The sequence below is a fragment of the Gastrolobium bilobum genome, unplaced genomic scaffold (genome assembly GCF_033153095.1).
Source record: "Gastrolobium bilobum isolate Gb01-03AN ecotype WA unplaced genomic scaffold, APGP_CSIRO_Gbil_v1 utg11324, whole genome shotgun sequence".
Classification (NCBI taxonomy): Eukaryota; Viridiplantae; Streptophyta; class Magnoliopsida; order Fabales; family Fabaceae; genus Gastrolobium; species Gastrolobium bilobum.
The window spans coordinates 5,149-24,192 of record NW_026897832.1 but is presented as its reverse complement, the minus strand read 5'-3'; the positions used below and the strand labels follow the sequence as shown (position 1 = coordinate 24,192).

The following is a 19,044-nucleotide window of genomic DNA, read 5'->3' as shown; positions in this document are numbered from 1 at the left end:
GAATTAAATGTTGGAATAAATGCCATTTTCAATTACCATTCGAGTAAACAAACTCAGCTACCTTGTGCTAGATTGCATCAGCTGGGATATTTGTGATAGCAACCAAAACAAGAGTATGCCCCTATGGAAGCCACGTATCCAGCCAGAAGCGGGTAGACTAACCATTCCCAAGCATGATCCTCGATCCTTTTTGAATGAGGTGCAAAGATTTCATAATTCCTCTCCAGAGGTTCGAAGCTTGGTTACAGGTTTTGATCTCTAGGACAAGGCCCTATCCTAGATCGTACTTGTTTATAAGGACTTTAACCCATAAAAAAATCTTATTGGTAAGAAGACTGTGGCCCAATTTCATAATATAAGCCAAGTTAAGGTTACGTAAGTTCCTCATCCTTAGACCTCAAATCTGCATGGGACTGCAAACCTTCTTCTAGTTCACCAGGTGAGTGCGTCTATTATTAGGACTAGAGCCCCATATAAAATAATGAATGGATTTCTTAAGAGCATCGCAGACTGACAAAGGTAATATAGATGTCTGTATGGTATAGCTGGGGATAGTCACTAATACAGATTTCGCTAGTGTAACGCGCCCAGCGAGGGAAAGGGACGAGGCATTCCAGGAATTTAATATACTTTGTACTCGATCAATACAATGAGAGAATGAGTTCCCACTGAGTCTTTTATGATGGAGAAGAATGCCAAGGTATTTGCCTAAGTCCGATGTGATACCAAAATCAAGTTTATCATAGATTTCCTTAGCTCTCGGGAAACTGGCGTTCTTGGAAAAATAAACTCTCGATTTGGCCTTACTAATCCTTTGCCTAGATGCACTGCAAAAGGTGTCAAGAATCCGCTTCATCACATAGCCATGTTCAACTGAGGCTTCAAAGAACATGATTATGTCATCCGTGAATTATAAATGGCTAATGGGAAAGACATTTCTTTTCAAAAAAATAGGCTTCCAATCCTTATTGTCAACTGCAAGTTGGATCAAGTGGGCTAAATGTTCTACACAAGGACAAATAAATAAGGTGACATTGGGTCACCTTGTCTAATTCCTATTCCCATTCCAAAGTAAGTTATAAGAAACACCGAAAATACAGTTATTTATAACATTAACAATTATGCTGGGAAGACCTATATCTACAAGAGTTTGTTGAATGAAGTCCCAACTGAGGCAGTCATAAGCCTTCTCCAGGTTAAGTTTAACGGCCATCCATGCCTTCTTTCCTTTCTTCATGCGCATGGAATGAACAACTTCTTGCATAATGACTATATTATATGCACTATGCCTTCCTAGGACAAAGCTACACTGGTTGGGGGAGATTAATTTAGTCATAATGCATCTCAACTTGCCCGCAATGAGTTTAGTATCAATCTTGTAAGAGACGTTACATAAACTAGTGGGGAAAAAGTTCTTCATATTGTCAGGCTTCTCCACCTTAGGTATGAGGCAGAGAAGGGTATGGTTAATCTCTTTGACTTTCTCAGAAAAGTGAAGAATTTCATTCACCAACTTACAAATAGACATACCAACATCTTGTTAATGGGATTAGAAGAAGGTCGCGAAGATTCTGTCCGGCCTATGGGCTTTAAGCTTCCCCATACTAAAGACCACCTGTCTGATTTCTTCCGCACTAGAAAAGCTACCAATCTTCAGATGGTCAAGGTTTTCAAGCTTCGGAAGGCTCCTGTGAGGGAAAAGGCCATGAAAGGGGAGGAGTCTTGGGAGTAAAGATTTTTAAAGAAGGAAACTGCAATGTTAACCATCTCCTCTTTATCGGAAATCTAAACTCCCTGGTCATTTTTTATAGTGTCAATTCTAATACGCCTCCTTCTAATAATCATTACGGAGTAGTAGAACTTGGTGTTTCTGTCACCAAAATTTAATTAATTAAAGCGAGAATTCTGATACCAGGAAAGCTCCTCACGAACAAGGATGTTCCCAAGGTTTCTCCAAAAAGAGCGTTGGAGACTCTTTAGATCACGATCAGGGTTAATGCATAAGACCCTATCAATTCCTCTTAGTTTGACAAAGATCTGCCCTTTTTGTCTAGGAAAAGCTTGAAAGGAATGATGATGCTAGTGAAGGACTTTATCTTGGAAAGAGTCTCTGACCTCCAACCAGTTGTTATTTCCATCCCAACAGTCTTTGACAATCCCACTAAATCTCTCATCCAACAGCCAAACATCAAGAAATCTGAAGGGTTTCTGAGAATTAGGAAGGGGAAATGAGTTGCCATGAGCAAGTAAGAGGGGTCTATGATCGGAACAAAAGAAAGGCAGATGTGAGACTGAGCCATTAGGCCAAGCAATGTTCCAAGACTATAAAGTCCTTAAAGCATTTTTAATTTATATATATATATATTGATATACCTTTGGTTTACCATATTTTTAGGCTAAATTATATGAGAAATATATCATAGATTGCATGGAATTCAAGGTTTTACAACATATAAGTCATAAGATATGAATTTGAGCTAACGTTTTGAAGTTCTTTGCATTTTGAAGGTAAAACCACACTTATTGGTGCTAAAAAGTGATGAAGAACTCATAAGAAAGAGTTGCGGCTCGAGATGGACCAAAGGAAGCCAAAATATTACAAGTCAAAGGCCAGAATATCACGCTCGAGCGCACAGAATAGACGCTCAAGCGCGTGCAGGCAGGGAAAACAGCTTAATTGAGCAATTCAGGACGCTCAAGCGCCCAAATTCACAAAAATCCACCATCGAGGAGCGCGCTTGAGCGCACAAGTGGACGCTCGAGCGCGTCAAGGCAGGCAAAATCCAGTAATTCATGCTCAATAGGACGCTCAAGCGCCCAGTAGCGCGCTTGAGCGCCCAAACAAGAACCAGTCAACCAAGATTTAATGAAGATTTAAGGAGATTTGCCACAGGATACAGAATTGTAATATTTCTTGAATGAAGCGGAAACAAATCAGTCTTAATTTATCAACTGATAGAGATTCCTGGGAAGATTTGAAGAGGGATCATAACAAAGATTCGAAGCTCAATCCGTCACCCAATTTGCAAGATCTTAAATAAGAAAAGGAAGCAATTAAAGATTTGATTACAAATTTGATAGGGATTCATGAGAAGATTGAATGGAGGATTAGGAGATATGTCTTCAATGGTTTTAAATAGGGAGCTGAGGGTCACTTATTCACAGACTTTTACCAATTAACCAATCCAGAGAATTACACAGAGGAACCAAGTCAACATCCTACCAACGGAGGCTTGGGATTCTCTTTTCTTTATTATTGCTTTTGAATTCAGTATGCTAGGCTAGTCTTTTATGTAGTTAGGGGTAGATGGAACCCAATTGAATCGTTTATGTTTATGGATTAAATTGTTCTTGAATTCTTTTCTTTTTATAATTGAATAAATTTATCTGTCTTTAATGCTTTCTATGAGTTTGCTCCTTATAGATTGATTTAGGGAAATTGTATGACAATAGGGATGTTGGTGCATGAACCCTGACTTGAAAAATTTATCATAATCCTTGTGATCTAGGGATAGACATAGGGTAATTGTGCAATTGATGCTCACCGACAAGTATACCGATCGCACAAGTAATATAGAAAGTAAGTAGAGTATCGTCTCCACAGGGATTGTGATCGTATATCAATTAATTGTTCCTTTCAAGAATGGAAGTGTTCAAATGGTTTGTTTGTGACAAATAATGTCGATTCGTGTGAAATTGAGAATTGAAAATAAAGACTTATTTTTGTAATTTTTGCTTATGAGAAATAGACAATAAAAATAAAAATTGGTTTGTGAAAATATGAGAAAAACATTGTAGCTAGAGCGCACTCACCTTATGATCCCCACTTCTTACTTTGGATTGATTTACAATATTCATTTATAAAATTACTCGGATAATTTATTATCTAAAATAATTAGTTAAATCCCAATCCCTTGGCAATTTAACCCTTTAATCTCAATTGGAATCCTAATCCCTTAGCAACCCCTCATGAAAATTAAGCGATGAACTCAATAATTTAGACATCCGCAACAATACACATCTATTCCTAGCATGCATACGAACCGTTATCCTACTCCCTTTCAGGATGAAAACCCCAATATTCCTATCTAGGGTTCTAACCCTCAGACTATTATCAACTATTAGAGTGATCAATTCTAATAAAGAAAATATAAAATACGAACATGGTAGAGATAAAGATAATTATATAAACGAGCAATTATAAATCAATCCGCGTAACAAGGGTTCACATAGGGTTTGTGACCCTAACTACGATAAAAGAAAACTTAGCCAACCATTGTTATGGCTAAAAAATCAATATTCAATGTTACTTGGAATGAAAGAATGGAAGAATAAAGATGAAGATGAAATTTTCTCTGGAGCTCTCCTTCTGAAGCAATCCTTGTTTTTCTTCTTCTCTGCCGTCAAAAATCTGACGTTTCTGTCATAGAAAGCCTGTTTTTATAATCCCTTTCTTCCTTTTCCAGAATTGCCCTTTCTTAAGACAGTCTTTGACTTTCGCAAACTGGCGCTCTCAGCTCCAGTTCCACGCCAAGAGTGTGGTTGCCTCTGAATCATCACGCCATCAGCGTGAAATCCACACTTTGGGCATGGGAGAAAGGATGGTTTCACGCCATCAGCGTGAACACCACGCTATGAGCGTGGGAGTTTCTGGTTCTTCACGCCATCAGCGTGAAATCCACGCTATGAGCGTGGATCTTCGTTTTGGCACGTCTCCATTTGACTCCAATTTGTATGCTTTCCTACAAAATCAGCATAAAATCAGTTGAACAATCCTGGATTTAGAATTTCAGCAAAACAACAATAAGCATTGCCTTTTTACTCAGGATTAACAATTAATCTTCCTCTTTTTGGCTTGAATTTACCCATATGCTGAAGGCATATCAAACAATTCCCAGATTTGAACGTTGCTGTCCTCAGCAATGTAATAGATTAAAGAGAAAGAACAAGATCAACTCTGTGAAGAACACATGAACATAAACATCTTAAGAAATCAAACTGCTATGCATGTATAACTTCCTGGTAAAAACTTCACAATAAAGCTCTTCAGTTGTATCAAGAACTTGGATTCTAGCTTGAATATTCCTCACCAGATAAATACATTCTCATCACTCAGTGTCTGAGGTTTCTGCACTCATTCCATCAATGTAGCAATAATTCCATGATCTTGAACATATTCTCAAGTTCCTAAAAGTGAGGAACCCATTTGCCATGCATAGACTGATCAAAAGGTCTTTGATAGGTTATAACTTGGCCTGGTTTAGGGGTAAGAATCTTTTGGTTAGAGACTGATTAAATTGGAGAGACTGAAATCCTAATACTTTTGGCATTAGTTCCTTCTCAGCTCTTCAATTCTGCCATTTTGACATGTTGGGATTCTTTTCCCTTTTTCACTACCTTTTCTTTCTTTTGTTTTCTTGTCTCTTCTAAGCTACATTTAAATTTTTCAGACCTTTCCTCTTTTTCATTTACTTAACTTTTTCTTCTGAGAAGTACCTTGATTCTAATTCTTGGAATCAGCATTTCAATCTCTCTCAAGGTGTGTCAATGGAACATGGTTAAGTAACTTTCATAAGGTTTTTGAACAAATTGGTCTCAAGCTCAAAGGGGTTTAACAATGGAAATTCTTGCTAGGTAGGCTATTTGGCTCTAAGCTCACAAGAATAAATGTGCCCTTATCATATCAGTCTTGCATGCAAGCCAGAGAAACAGTTCAAATTCTAGAAAACTGCTACAGTGAGGCCGTTCTAAAAAAAAAATGTCTGTTTAGGCTCAATCCTCACAGCAATAAGTCTAGCTAGAATCTAATTTCCAGAATTCACATCAAGCATTATCTTAGAATAATTCACCAAAGAACATTCATACAAACGAGCAATCATCATGCTCAGATTATATAAAACAAATGAATGCTTCACAGATATGATGCTTGTTATGATTCAATCCACAATAGTACTAAGCCAGCTTTGTCAAATCTGAGATTGCTTGTTCAGGAATTCAATTTTTTTTTAAAGATAAATTTGAAATAACCAGCAAAATTATTAAACAATCAAAAATTCAAAAGTTGAAGTATCTCCCTTTTTCCAGATAGAATTTTTGTTCCGTTCTGTTGTGTGATTCCGCAGTTAGCAGGTCTCGCATATACAACATGCGACCAATTCCCAGATTTAGAATATTGCTGTCCCCAGCAACAAACTATACTAGTCGAAGAAGCTAGTTCTGCTAGGTGGAACACACACACACACATTTGTTAAACAACAAAACATATTAAACATCAAAGAGTACTGCATAAAGGAGACTAATCCAACCATAATATCCACCAAAATGTATGTGATGGTGAAGTGGGTGACATGTGAAACAATGCAAAATCATCAAGAATCCTCCATATCAGCATCAACATCAGCTGGAACTGTCGGTGGTGCAGCCTCCACTGGATGTGGGGAAGGTGAAAACTGTGGCTTAAAACTCGCAGTATCAATCCCTCGATCACTGCATAATCTCTCCCTCATACTCATCATATACTGGTGCTCAATCATCATCCGCTGTGTCCGGCGATCCAAAGTCTGAAGAAGAAGGGAATCTGCAGAAGGCTCAGCCACTGGCTCATCCTCAGGCTCTGATGCTGGTGGTGGTTCTGGAGGTGCTCCATCTGCGGCATGGGATGCCTTCCAGAGGGCATGACGGCTGGACTCAGTCCTCATAGTTGTAAAGTGTGCCTGAGTCATCTCTAACTTGATCTTTACATCATAGGGCTCGTCATCAGAAATCTCCAACCCAGCCTGTAGACATAGCTGCTCAATCAAAGAAATGTGTGCAAGGTGAATTTCTGCCTTCTTTTGAGTGATGATATACACTATCCTTTCAGATAGAATAGCGCCAATGTTGAGATTTTCTTCTCCCATAAGGGTATATAACAATACCGCTCGCTCAACATTTACATCACTCAAATTAGTGGATGCGATGACAGTAAAATTAATGAATGTATGCCAAAACATTGCTTCTGGATTAAGATCCAATCTATCCAACTTTTCTGGCACATCCGGATGTCCACTCTTTGGCTTCCATGTAGAATAAGGATGAGTAATAGCACTATGGATTTTCTCAGCAATTTCAGGTATGTCTTCCCAATAAAGACCTCTTCCTTTAGATGGCTGCATCATGTTAAATGTTTGCACAAAATGGCAACTTTTACTACGATCATGTGTAGTATGCAGAAATCTCTCTATTGCTGCAGTTGAGAAAGAGACTTCCTGTCCTCTCACCCAACTTTTCCGAGTCTCATTTACCTTCTCCTTGTTAGCATTTGCACAAAATTCTTTTAGAATTGTGCTGGATCTCGGTCAAGGAATCTCACCAACTTCTCCCATTCCCTCCTCTCTGCTGTTAATCTAACTGGACAATCCCTATCCAGGAAGAAACTGATTGACCTTTCTGAAATGATTTTCTTTGGAACAAACCACTTGTAGTACCGGTACTAGGCTTCAAGTGATAAGAATTGAGTACTGTCAAATGCAGATGAAGAAGAGGTCCTGGGCCTCTTTGTGCCAGTAGCACTACTCTCTCTCGTGTTCTTACCTGGGCCAGTTCCCTTTGTGGTCTTTTTACCCTGTTTTCCCTGCACTCAGAAAAGTTTCAACACAATAGAATCCATGTATGTATAACTTGAAAATGCATCAGTGAATATCATGTCATGAAACAATAGCCAAAATTTAGTCATATCAGGAAACCAAAAACCCAATTCCCAGATTTGTCTTTTAAACAGAGGCTTTCAAAGAAAGAAATAAATCAGAAGTTCTCCCAAAACAATTAAATCATCACAATATCAGCTGCTTGACCAGAATACTAAAAGCAATGATATGAGAATTAATCACTATGGTTCACACTACAACTGTGAAGATTTCAAAATCCAAATTCAGAATGTAAAATGAGTTCCATAAAAATTATGCCCTCAGTCAATGCTACCAAAATAATTACATGTAATTTGACTGAGACATTCTGTCAAACAATTGACATGCCAGGTTTCAAGTTTTAGCCAAAAATCCATTTCAATAATCCAATTGCCAAACATCAAGTGTCTAATGTAACTCATATTCTTGCCTTATGCCAACTATATTTGCCAAAAAGTACCAGGTCCATACAATATGAATCAATTTTAACCCCATGCAACCTTGAAAAATGACTTGCCCTACTTGTTCCATATAATCTCTGAGTAAAATTGACAAACACTTGGCATGCATTGTTACATTTGAGGATTTATGAAACAGTTAATTCAAATTTCTACACGAATTTCCAACACAGACATCAAGAAAATCAACATGCTAGCACAATGGAGTATTGAGTTCAGATTTACCCTACACTTGCAATCATCATCGAGTAAGAGGAAATAAAGGTAATCGATTGTTACCTTGTCTCCTGCCATTTGATGGATTGAAGAATTGCAAGAAAAATCTAAGAACCCTAGCTCTGAACAGTCGTTCGGAAAATCCTTAAATGCCCACTTAAAATTAGAACCCTAGCTTGTGACAGCCACCACTACGCGATAGGGAATGGGTTTTGGAATCAGTTGTGGTCGTTGATGGGGGTTGAGTGGGTTGGTGTAAAGGAGAGTGGTGAAGGTGATGGTCGGTGAGATCGAGCGAGAGGGAGAGGGATGGTGGTGATGTACGGTGGTTATGGGTGGTGTGTGACGGTGCTAAAATGGTGTACGGTGGAGGTCGATTTGTTGAGAGAGAGAGAGAAAGTGATGAGAGGGAGAGAGAAGAAGGATGGTGGTGACGGCTGAGTGAGGGGAAAAAATGGACGGCCCCTTTAGGGTTTTAAAAGTAAAACTCTGATTTTTGAATCCCACACTCATAGCGTCAACACCACGCTGTTAGCGTGGGTCTCTCTGAACGATCACGCTTGTGGCGTCAAAACCACGCTGATAGCGTGGATGCCATTTTTGAATTTCTCACGCTTCCAACGTGAGTCTCACGCTGACAGCGTGGAGCTTCCTGTTTCCTCACGCTAGAAGCGTCAATACCATGCTGATAGCGTGGGACTTGTTTCACATTCTCACGCTTAGAGCGTGGATATGACGCCAGTAGCGTCATTTCAAATTCCCAGCTTGTTATTCTCTAAATTAAAATAACTAAACTAACTCTTCTTGCTAGGTTGCCTCCCAGTGATTGCTTGTTTAATGTCACGAGCCTGACTGGAACCGTTTAAGATTCAGGTGAAGCCAAAGGGACAGAAATTGTGTCTCTATTCACATGTTCTCCATGATAAAATTTCAATCTACTCCCATTGACCTTAAAAGGTCTTTCAGCTTTGAGAGGAGATATTTCTACTGTACCATATGGAAATACATTTTTCACAATTATGGACCAGACCAACGAGATTTAAGCTTACCTGGAAACAACCTCAGTCGAGAGTTGTATAGTAATACCTGTTGTCCTGGCACAAATTCCTTGGGTTGAATCTTTCTGTCGTGCCACTTCTTTGTCTTATCTTTGTAGATTCTGGCACTCTCATAAGCAGAATTTCTGAACTCATCAAGTTCGCTCAATTGAGCCTGTCTTTTCTCTAAAGCTTTTGTTGAATCAAAATTCAAAAATTTGATAGCCCAGAAAGCTTTATGCTCCAACTCCACAAGTAGATGGCAAGATTTTCCAAATACTAACTGATAAGGTGACGTACCAATAGGAGTTTTGAAAGAAATCCTATATGCTCACAAAGCATCATCCAGCCGCTTAGACCAATCCTTCAAGGAGTTCCCAAAAGTCTTCTCGAGAATCCTCTTCAACTCTCTGTTAGAAACTTCCACTTGACCACTAGTTTGAGGATGATAAGGTGTAGCAACCTTATGTTTAACACCATACTTAGCCAGTAGGTTATCAAACTGTTTGTTACAAAAATGCGTACCTCCATCACTTATTATTGCCCCTGGTACACCAAACCTCGTGAAAATGTTCTTTCTCAAGAAATTTACAACCACCTTAACATCATTAGTGGGGAGCGCGACAGCCTCAACCCACTTGGAGACATAGTCAACAGCAACAAGGATGTACTGGTTGGAATATGATGAAGGAAATGGTCCCATAAAATCTATCCCCCATACGTCAAATAGTTCTACCTCTAATATGCTATTTAGAGGCATTTCATCCTTACGGGAAATGTTTCCAGCTCTTTGACATTTATCACATTTTTCAACATAATCTCTTGCATCTTTGAATAATGTAGGCCAATAATAACCACTTTGTAGGACTTTTTGAGCAGTTCTATTGCCTCTAAAGTGTCCTCCATAGTTTGATACTTGGCAGTGCCACAAGATCTCATGAACTTCAAATTCTGGCACACACCTTCTTATAATTCCATCAGCACACTGGAAATACAGATAAGGATCATCCCAATGAAATCTCCTTGCATTGCTGAGGAACTTCCTCTGTTGTTGCCTAGTGAGGTTGTGAGGAAACTCTTTTATCACCTTGTAATTGGCAATATCTGCAAACCAAGGAGGTACAAATATAGCCATTACTCTTTCATCAGGAAAATGGTCATTTATTTCTCTCTCTGGACCATCTTGTAATTCTTTCTCCTGGATGCGTGACAAATGATCTGCCACTTTATTCTCCACTCCAGCTTTATCTCGGATCTCCAAGTCAAACTCTTGAAATAAGAGCATCCACCTTAGCAAACGGGGCTTGGCATCCTACTTATTCATCAAATACTTGATAGTAGAGTGGTCAGTAAAAACAATCACCTTGGGACCCAACAAATAAGATCTAAATTTGTCCAAGGCATATACTACTGCTAGCATCTCTTTTTCAGTGGTGGCATAATTTACTTGTGCCTCATTTAAAATCTTGCTAGCATAGTATATGACATGTAACAATTTATTCCTACGTTGGCCAAGGACTGCACCTATAGCATAGGCACTAGCATCACATATGAGCTCAAAAGGTAAACTCCAATCAAGAGCTACAAGAATGGGAGTTGTAGTGAGCTTTTCTTTCAAAAGATTGAAAGCTTTCAGGCATGCATCATCAAATTGAAATTCATAATCCTTTTCTAAAAGTTGGCTTAATGGTTTAGCTATCTTTGAAAAGTCTTTTATAAATTTCCCGTAAAACCCATCATGTCCTAGAAAACTTCTAACACTAGTCACATTATTAGGGGGAGGAAGTTTTTCAATCAACATTAACTTTGCTTCATCTACCTCGATCCCTTTTTCAGATATCTTATGACCTAAGGCAATTTCCTCTTGTACCATAAAATGACATTTTTCCCAGTTAAGTACAAGATTTGTTTCTTGGCATCTTTTTAACACATGAGTTAAGTTTAACAAGCATAAATCAAAACAAGAGCCAAAAACGGAAAAGTCATCCATAAATACCTCAAGATTTTTCTCCACCTTGTTAGAAAAAATGGAGAGCATGCACCTCTGGAATATGGCAGGTGCATTGCAAAGACCAAACGGCATCCGTCTATAAGCAAAGACTCCAAACGGGCAAGTGCAGGCTGTTTTCTCCTGGTCTTCTGGTGCCACTGGAATTTGTTTGTACCCAGAATATCCATCCAAGAAACAGTAGTAAATGTGACCCGCCAATCTTTCCAACATTTGATCAACGAAAGGAAGTGGGAAGTGATCCTTCCTTGTGGCAGTATTTAACCTCCGGTAATCCACACACATTCTCCAACCAGTAATGGTTCTAGTTGGAATAAGTTCATTTTTCTCATTGTGGATTACAGTGATACCTCCCTTTTTCGGAACAGTTTGCACTGGACTCACCCAAGCAGTATCCGAAATTGGGTAAATCATACCAGCATCAAGAAGTTTCACAACATCTTTCCTCACAACTTCCTTCATTGTTGGATTGAGCCTCCTTTGAGGCTGCCTTACTGGTCAAACTTCATCCTCCATGAGGATTTTATGAGTACAGAATGAGGGATTAATACCCTTCAAATAAGAAATTGACCATCCTATAGCAGTCTGATGGTTCTTCAACACTGTAATCAATCTGGTTTCTTGCTCAGAATACAACCCTTTGTTAATGATAACAGGGTAAGTCTCCTCTGCACCCAAGAAGATATATTTAAGAGTTTCTGGAAGTTCCTTCAACTCAACCTTTGGGGCACCATCTTCCTTGTCAGAATCTTTCTTTTCAAGAACTTCAAATACCTCAACTTTTTCTTCCTTCAAAGTAACTAATTCATGCATTTCAAGTTCTTCCTCAGACTGTTGACTAGAAGGTATCTCTTCTTCCACCACTTGCTCTAGAATATCAAGTCGAAAGCAATCGCCTTTATCAGAAGATTGTTTCTTGGAGTCAAAGACGTTGATGGTGATGGTCTCATCATACATTCTAAACTCAAGCTTGCCATTTTCAACATCTATCATGGCTCGAGCAGTAGCCAAGAACAGTCTACCCAATAACAAAGGCATTTCAGTACCTTCTTCCATATCTAACACCACAAAATCTGCTGGGAAGATGAACTTGTCTATTTTAACAAGAACATCTTCAATAATACCACTTGGTCTCCTCAAAGATCTATCACCAAGTTGAAGCGAAACCATAGTGGATTTTAATTCAGTAATTCCCAAAGATTTGCAAACAGATAACAGCATCAAATTAATACTTGCCCCAAGATCACACATTGCTCTGCTAACATCAGTATTACCAATTGCAATGCGAATATTGAAGCTCCATGGATCACTGAGTTTGGATGGAAACTTTTTCTGTATGATGGCACTGTTAGTATTTGGGTGTCCTAGAGACAATCTTATGATTAAATAAGGACATAGATGTAGACCTTTTTAATATTGTTGCAAATAAATAAAAGCACTCTTTATCTTGTTTCATAATTCTGTCTCGATATTAATGTTAATATATTATGAATAACTTGATAAACCCCGTGGAATAAAATAGGTATCTCTTGAATATCTGTGATGAGATCACGATCATGAGGATTCAAGAATACCGGATGCTTATTCCTAATATTATGTTCCTAGTCTAGAGATACTGAGAATGGGGTCAGTAATCTCGGGTAAGACTAGCATGACTTATCTACTTGTATATGGATACAAGGTATAGACCTCATGTGCTACAGAGATGGAGATGTCTTAGCTAAAGTCGTGGGTGGACCTATAAGAGTATAGCTCGCACTGAACGGACCCACAAAGAGACTCTATGAGGAAATCTCACAGATAGTATCATTAGAGTAGTCTCTTTATATTTGGGTATGTCTTTCCTTAGACCAGAAGTTATCACTTAGACTGTGTTCTAGAAGGCATGCTTTGACTGTATACCTCGTCTGCCTGAAACATGGAGATTCATAGGTATGCTCTTGGGCTTGTCCTGATAGGGCACAGGGCTAGGGTGATAAGCTGAAGGAATTCGTCAAATCTCTGTGAGAGATTAGGTTATCCTTAAACCGGAGAAATCGGGATGACATTTACAGTGATCGGGAATCTATACATAGTAAAAGAGATCATAAGATGATCTGCCTTTAGAGTCAGTAAATTGAAGACTCCCTATTTCATAAAAAGCTAACCCTAAATCACAAGGGATGATACGTTTCTTTACCCTAGGTTTTATGGGAAGGTAACCGAGACGAAGGGACAAACATACGACAACCAAATATGTTTAATAGGATGATCAAATCATTAATCTAACTAGTTCTGGAGCAACAAAGCATTGCTAGTGCTCTGTGTTGTCATTAGATGAGTTGTGGGCTTATTGGGCCCAAGCCCATTTATGTCAGTGGCTATGTTGGACCTAATGGTCACACACAAACACCTAATTGTCTAGATGCTCTAGCATTAAAAGTATTGGGCCTTATAATAGTTATTATCCCAAGAAGTAGTTTGGAACTCCACCTAAAGGGGTGGAGGGCGCATGGTTAATGTAATGAGCTTGGATAGTCCAAGTCATTACTAATTAATTTAATTAGTTAAATTAATTAATTATCAAACATTTAAATTTTGAATTTTGGAATTTAAAATTTGAAATTTAAATTGTGAATTTGAATTTTGAAATTCGAATTTTGAATTTGAAATTTGAAATTTGAATTCGAAATTTTGAATTTTGAATTTTGAAATTTGAAATTTGAAATTTGAATTTGAATGTTTGAAAGTTTAAATTTTAATATTTTAATATTTGAATTTAATAATTAAATTAGAATTGGCTATGAAAATTGTTTCATTACGAAAAAGGATAAGATAAGATCTTGTTTGAAAAAGACAAGATAAGATCTTGTTGGAACATAACAAGATTAGATCTTGTTGGAACATATCAAGAGAAAATCTCTTGGACATAACCCAAGGAGATATGGGGCGCTAATATGGCTGATGATTAGTTATCAGTATCAGCTCCAGAAGATACAATCTGTTGAGAGAATATTTGAGTGATTTGATTACTCAAATGTATTTGGTCATTATTTAGGCTATATGGGGCGCACCATATAACTGATTATATGATGATTTATGATCAGATATTTGATTAGGTTTTGAACCTAATATATCATAAATATATGATAGGATGTTGTTGGCAAGATTTGATGAGATATTTGCAACAAATCCTATTCTCTCTCTCATTGATGGAGCGCCCTTTTGGAAGGGATTTTTATTGATTAAAAATATGATTTGTTTTTAACAAATAGGCTCCTCTTGTGCGCCTCTTTATATATGTTCCTTCTAGGGTTTTTAGAAAACCAACCAAGCCATTCTCTCCTAATTTCCTGCGCCACTTTTGTGAGGTTTTCTCTCAGAAAACTTCACTCTTCCAAACACTTTTACATAGCCTCCTCTCATCACACATTGAGCGAATAGCAAGCCTCTTTGTGGTGATCAATTGGCGGCTTTACTGGAAGGAGTTCCTGTATCTAGACGCAGGTGGTGTGGATCAACGTTAGAGGGTCTGAACCCTTCAGACCTACCTTTGATCGTCTTGAGTTTTTCACGAACAAGGTATCACATACGTCTTAAAGTATGTATCTTGATATGCATGTGTATTCCGCTTGCGGAAAAATTTTGTTTTTCCCCTCTCACATGCTACGGCCTTCAAGGCCCTCTTTTTACTTTCAGCCACTACACTCCTCAGAGAGTGTTACTGTTTGGCATTCCCGAAGCTTTTGTTTCCTTGATAACAAGTCCTTCATGAACTTGGCATAATTGGGCATGTTAGCAAAAGTTTCAGCAAAAGGTATGTTTACATGCAATTTCTTGAAGATATCAAGAAATCTTGCATATTGCTGCTTTTGAGCATCCTTCTTGAATCGTTCTGGATACGGTGCCATGACTCTCACATATTCCGGATTCAGCTCAAATTTCTTCTTTTCAGCAACAATATGTGGCTCTTCTTCAATTTCCTTCTCAACATTATAAGGAATTACCACTTCTTTTTCTGGCTCCTTAACCTCCTTAAGCTTCTCATCAGCTTCCACATTTGTGCTTGGCTTTTCTGGTGCTGCTATCACTTTACCACTTCTAGTTGTGACAGCCATACAATCCTTCTTGGGATTAGTAACTGTATTGCTAGGGAAGGTACCAGGAGTTCTGTCAGCCATTTGTTTGGCCAGCTGGCCAATTTGATTCTCCAAGTTTCTGATAGAAGCCTGTGTATTCTTGGTATTTGCTTGAGTCTCTTCCATAAAAGCATTTGAATGTTGGACCATTTGTCCAACTAGCTTCTCCAACTCAGAAGGTTTTTTAGCTGGAATTGGTGGAGGCTGCAAATAATTATTAGACTTGAAATCAAGTCCAGTTCCTTGTACTCTCCTCTGAAAATTATTGCCTCCAGAAGGATAATTCTGAGTCCTCGAAATGTTGTGTGGTTGAGGTCTCTGATCATACCAAACGCCATTAACATGCACTTGTTGAGGAGGATCAGAAGACAGCAAAGTATGACATTCATTAGATTCATGATTGTCCTGGCAGTATTCACACACAACGGCAACAACTTTAGTTTGAACACCAGCAAGCTGCATCTTGTCAAGCCTTGATGTCAAGTTTGCTACTTGCTGAGATAACAAACTGTTTTCAGCCAGCACAACATCATTACCTTCCAGTTGAAGGATACCTCTCTTAGGCTTTGCTGACAACCCTTGGTTTTCGTTGGCAGCCATCCTCTCAATCAGTTCAAGAGTCTCGTTTGCTCTCAGAGTTTTAATAGTGCCTCCTGCTGCACCATTCAACACCATCCGAACCTCAGGTTTGGAACCATTAAAGAAGATTCTAACCTGATTACCAGCAGTCAGGTTATACTGAGGACACCTTCTCATCAAATCCTTGAACCGGTTCCATGCTTCACACATTGATTCACCCTCAGATTAAGTGAAATTGGTGATATCATTCACCATCTGGTTGTACTTCTCCATCGAGAAGAACTGAGCAAAGAACTTCTGTGATAAATCATCCCAGGTTGGAATGCTTGCAGCAGGCAGTCGTTCCAACCAACTAAGAGCCTTTCCCTTAAGAGCGAAAGGGAACAGCCTCAATCGGACTGCATCATTATACACTTGGGGATGTTTGGTGGAGTCACAGATCATCAAGAATCTGTCAATAAATCTATGAGGATCTTCATTATTCTCTCCTCCAAACTGAGCTCTCTCTACCAATTGAATATGGGAAGACTTGAGCTCCCAATTGTTGACAACATTCGGCTGAACAATACCCGCATTGGGCCTGTTGAACGATGGAGTCAGAATCGTATCCATGAGCGGATTGTCCTCTTCTTTGTTCCCTGCCATAGTGCGTGCTTCTTCAGAAAGAATCTCTAACTTGTCGAATGCAAGCTTCTACCGAACAAGTTTTCTGTATCTCTTTTCAGTCTTGGTAATCTCTAAATTAAGTGGAAATTCTGGCTCTTTACCTCGCATACAACTCAGAAAAGAGATTAGTAGCACTGTTCAAATATCAAAAAAAATAAAAATAAAATCCAATCTTAAAAATCAAATTAAATGATATAAGAAACACCAACCCCCGACAACGGCGCCAAAAACTTGATGCTCACCGACAAGTATACCGATCGCACAAGTAATATAGAAAGTAAGTAGAGTATCGTCTCCACAGGGATTGTGATCGTATATCAATTAATTGTTCCTTTCAAGAATGGAAGTGTTCAAATGGTTTGTTTGTGACAAATAATGTCGATTTGTGTGAAATTGAGAATTGAAAATAAAGACTTATTTTTGTAATTTTTGCTTATGAGAAATAGACAATAAAAAAAAAAATTGGTTTGTGAAAATATGAGAAAAGCATTGTAGCTAGAGCGCACTCACCTTATGATCCCCACTTCTTACTTTGGATTGATTTACAATATTCATTTATAAAATTACTCGAATAATTTATTATCTAAAATAATTAGTTAAATCTCAATCCTTTGGCAATTTAACCCTTTAATCTCAATTGGAATCCTAATCTCTTAGCAACCCCTCATGAAAATTAAGCGATGAACTCAATAATTTAGACATCCGCAATTCAATACACATATATTCTTAGCATGCATACGAACTGTTATCCTACCCCCTTTCACGATGAAAACCTCAATATTCCTATCTAGGGTTCTAACCCTCAGACTATTATCAACTATTAGAGTGATCAATTCTAATAAAGAAAATATAAAATACAAACAGGGTAGAGATAAAGATAATTATATAAACGAGCAATTATAAATCAATCCGCGTAACAAGGGTTCACATAGGGTTTGTGACTCTAACTACAATGAAAGAAAACTTAGCCAACCATTGTCATGGCTGAAAAATCAATATTCAATGTTACTTGAAATGAAAGAATGGAAGAATAAAGATGAAGATGAAATTTTCTCTGGAGCTCTCCTGTTGAAGCAATCCTTGTTTTTCTTCTTCTCTGCCGTCAAAAATCTGACGTTTCTGTCATAGAAAGCCTGTTTTTATAATCCCTTTCTTCCTTTTCCAGAATTGCCCTTTCTTAAGACACGGTCTTTGACTTTCGCAAACTGGCGCTCTCAGCGCCAGTTCCACGCCAAGAGCGTGGTTGCCTCTGAATCATCACGCCATCAGCGTGAAATCCACGCTTTGAGCGTGGGAGAAATGATGGTTTCACGCCATCAGCGTGAACTCCACGCTATGAGCGTGGGAGTTTCTGGTTCTTCACGCCATCAGCGTGAAATCCACGCTATGAGCGTGGATCTTCATTTTGGCACGTCTCCATTTGACTCCAATTTGTATGCTTTCCTACAAAATCAGCATAAAATCAGTTGAACAATCCTGGATTTAGAATTTCAGCAAAACAACAATAAACATTGCCTTTTTACTCAGGATTAACAAATAATCTTCCTCTTTTTGGCTTGAATTTACCCATATGCTGAAGGCATATCAGCAATCTTGGAATTCTGGATTTTAATGCATGTTTTTTTGGGGAATAATCGGGGAACTAGAGTTCTTTCAAGATCACATAGATTTAGGGTAATAAAGAATTGAGCCCTAATTAACTTAGATAGAATTGATTGGCATTATATTAGAACAGATTCTTGGCAGTTTAATTCATAGCATATAGAGGAGATTGAGGGAAGTCAAAACCTTAACTACGCTTGTTTTTAAATTCTTAATCAATCATCATCTTTTTCAATTGTCTTTTTAATTTTGAATTTTTAAATTGCATGTTATTTTTTGATTTTAATTTCAATTCTCTCAAATCCAATTCTTGATTGTCCAACTAAATTGTTGTTAGCGAACTAGTGCTTGAAAACCAATCCTCGTGGGAACGATCTCGTACTCAGTACACTTTATTACTTTTACGACCGGTGCACTTGCCGAAGTCGCAACATATATATATATATATATATATGTGTGTGTGTGTGTGTAATTCACTATTCCGGCTATTTTTGAAAGAACTATATATATATATATAATATAGGGAAAAAAGTTTATCCTTTTAAAGGACACAACTTCTGTCTTTTTTGTAAGTTTATTCTATGTCTTACTGGTAAGACATAGTTATAATACAAAAAGTTATTTATTTTCTTCTCTCCTCAATCACATCAGCTGACATGAAAAGTAAAAAACAAAAATCTTTTCATATTATAACCA

General features: G+C 38.1%; 2 protein-coding genes across 2 annotated transcripts; both read right to left on the bottom strand.

Annotated features, from left to right (window-relative positions):
* Nucleotides 1-427: 427 nt before the first annotated feature.
* LOC133310701 (uncharacterized) lies at nt 428-1,528 on the bottom strand. The gene is made up of 2 exons (XM_061511671.1): nt 1,099-1,528; nt 428-879 (listed from the first exon to the last, which is right to left on the bottom strand). The coding sequence occupies exons 1-2, from the start codon at nt 1,526-1,528 to the stop codon at nt 428-430; spliced, it is 882 nt and encodes a 293-aa protein (XP_061367655.1).
* Nucleotides 1,529-15,057: 13,529 nt separating this feature from the next.
* LOC133310700 (uncharacterized) lies at nt 15,058-16,290 on the bottom strand. The gene has a single exon (XM_061511670.1). It carries the CDS (start codon nt 16,288-16,290, stop codon nt 15,058-15,060), a length of 1,233 nt encoding a protein of 410 aa, XP_061367654.1.
* Nucleotides 16,291-19,044: the final 2,754 nt, after the last annotated feature.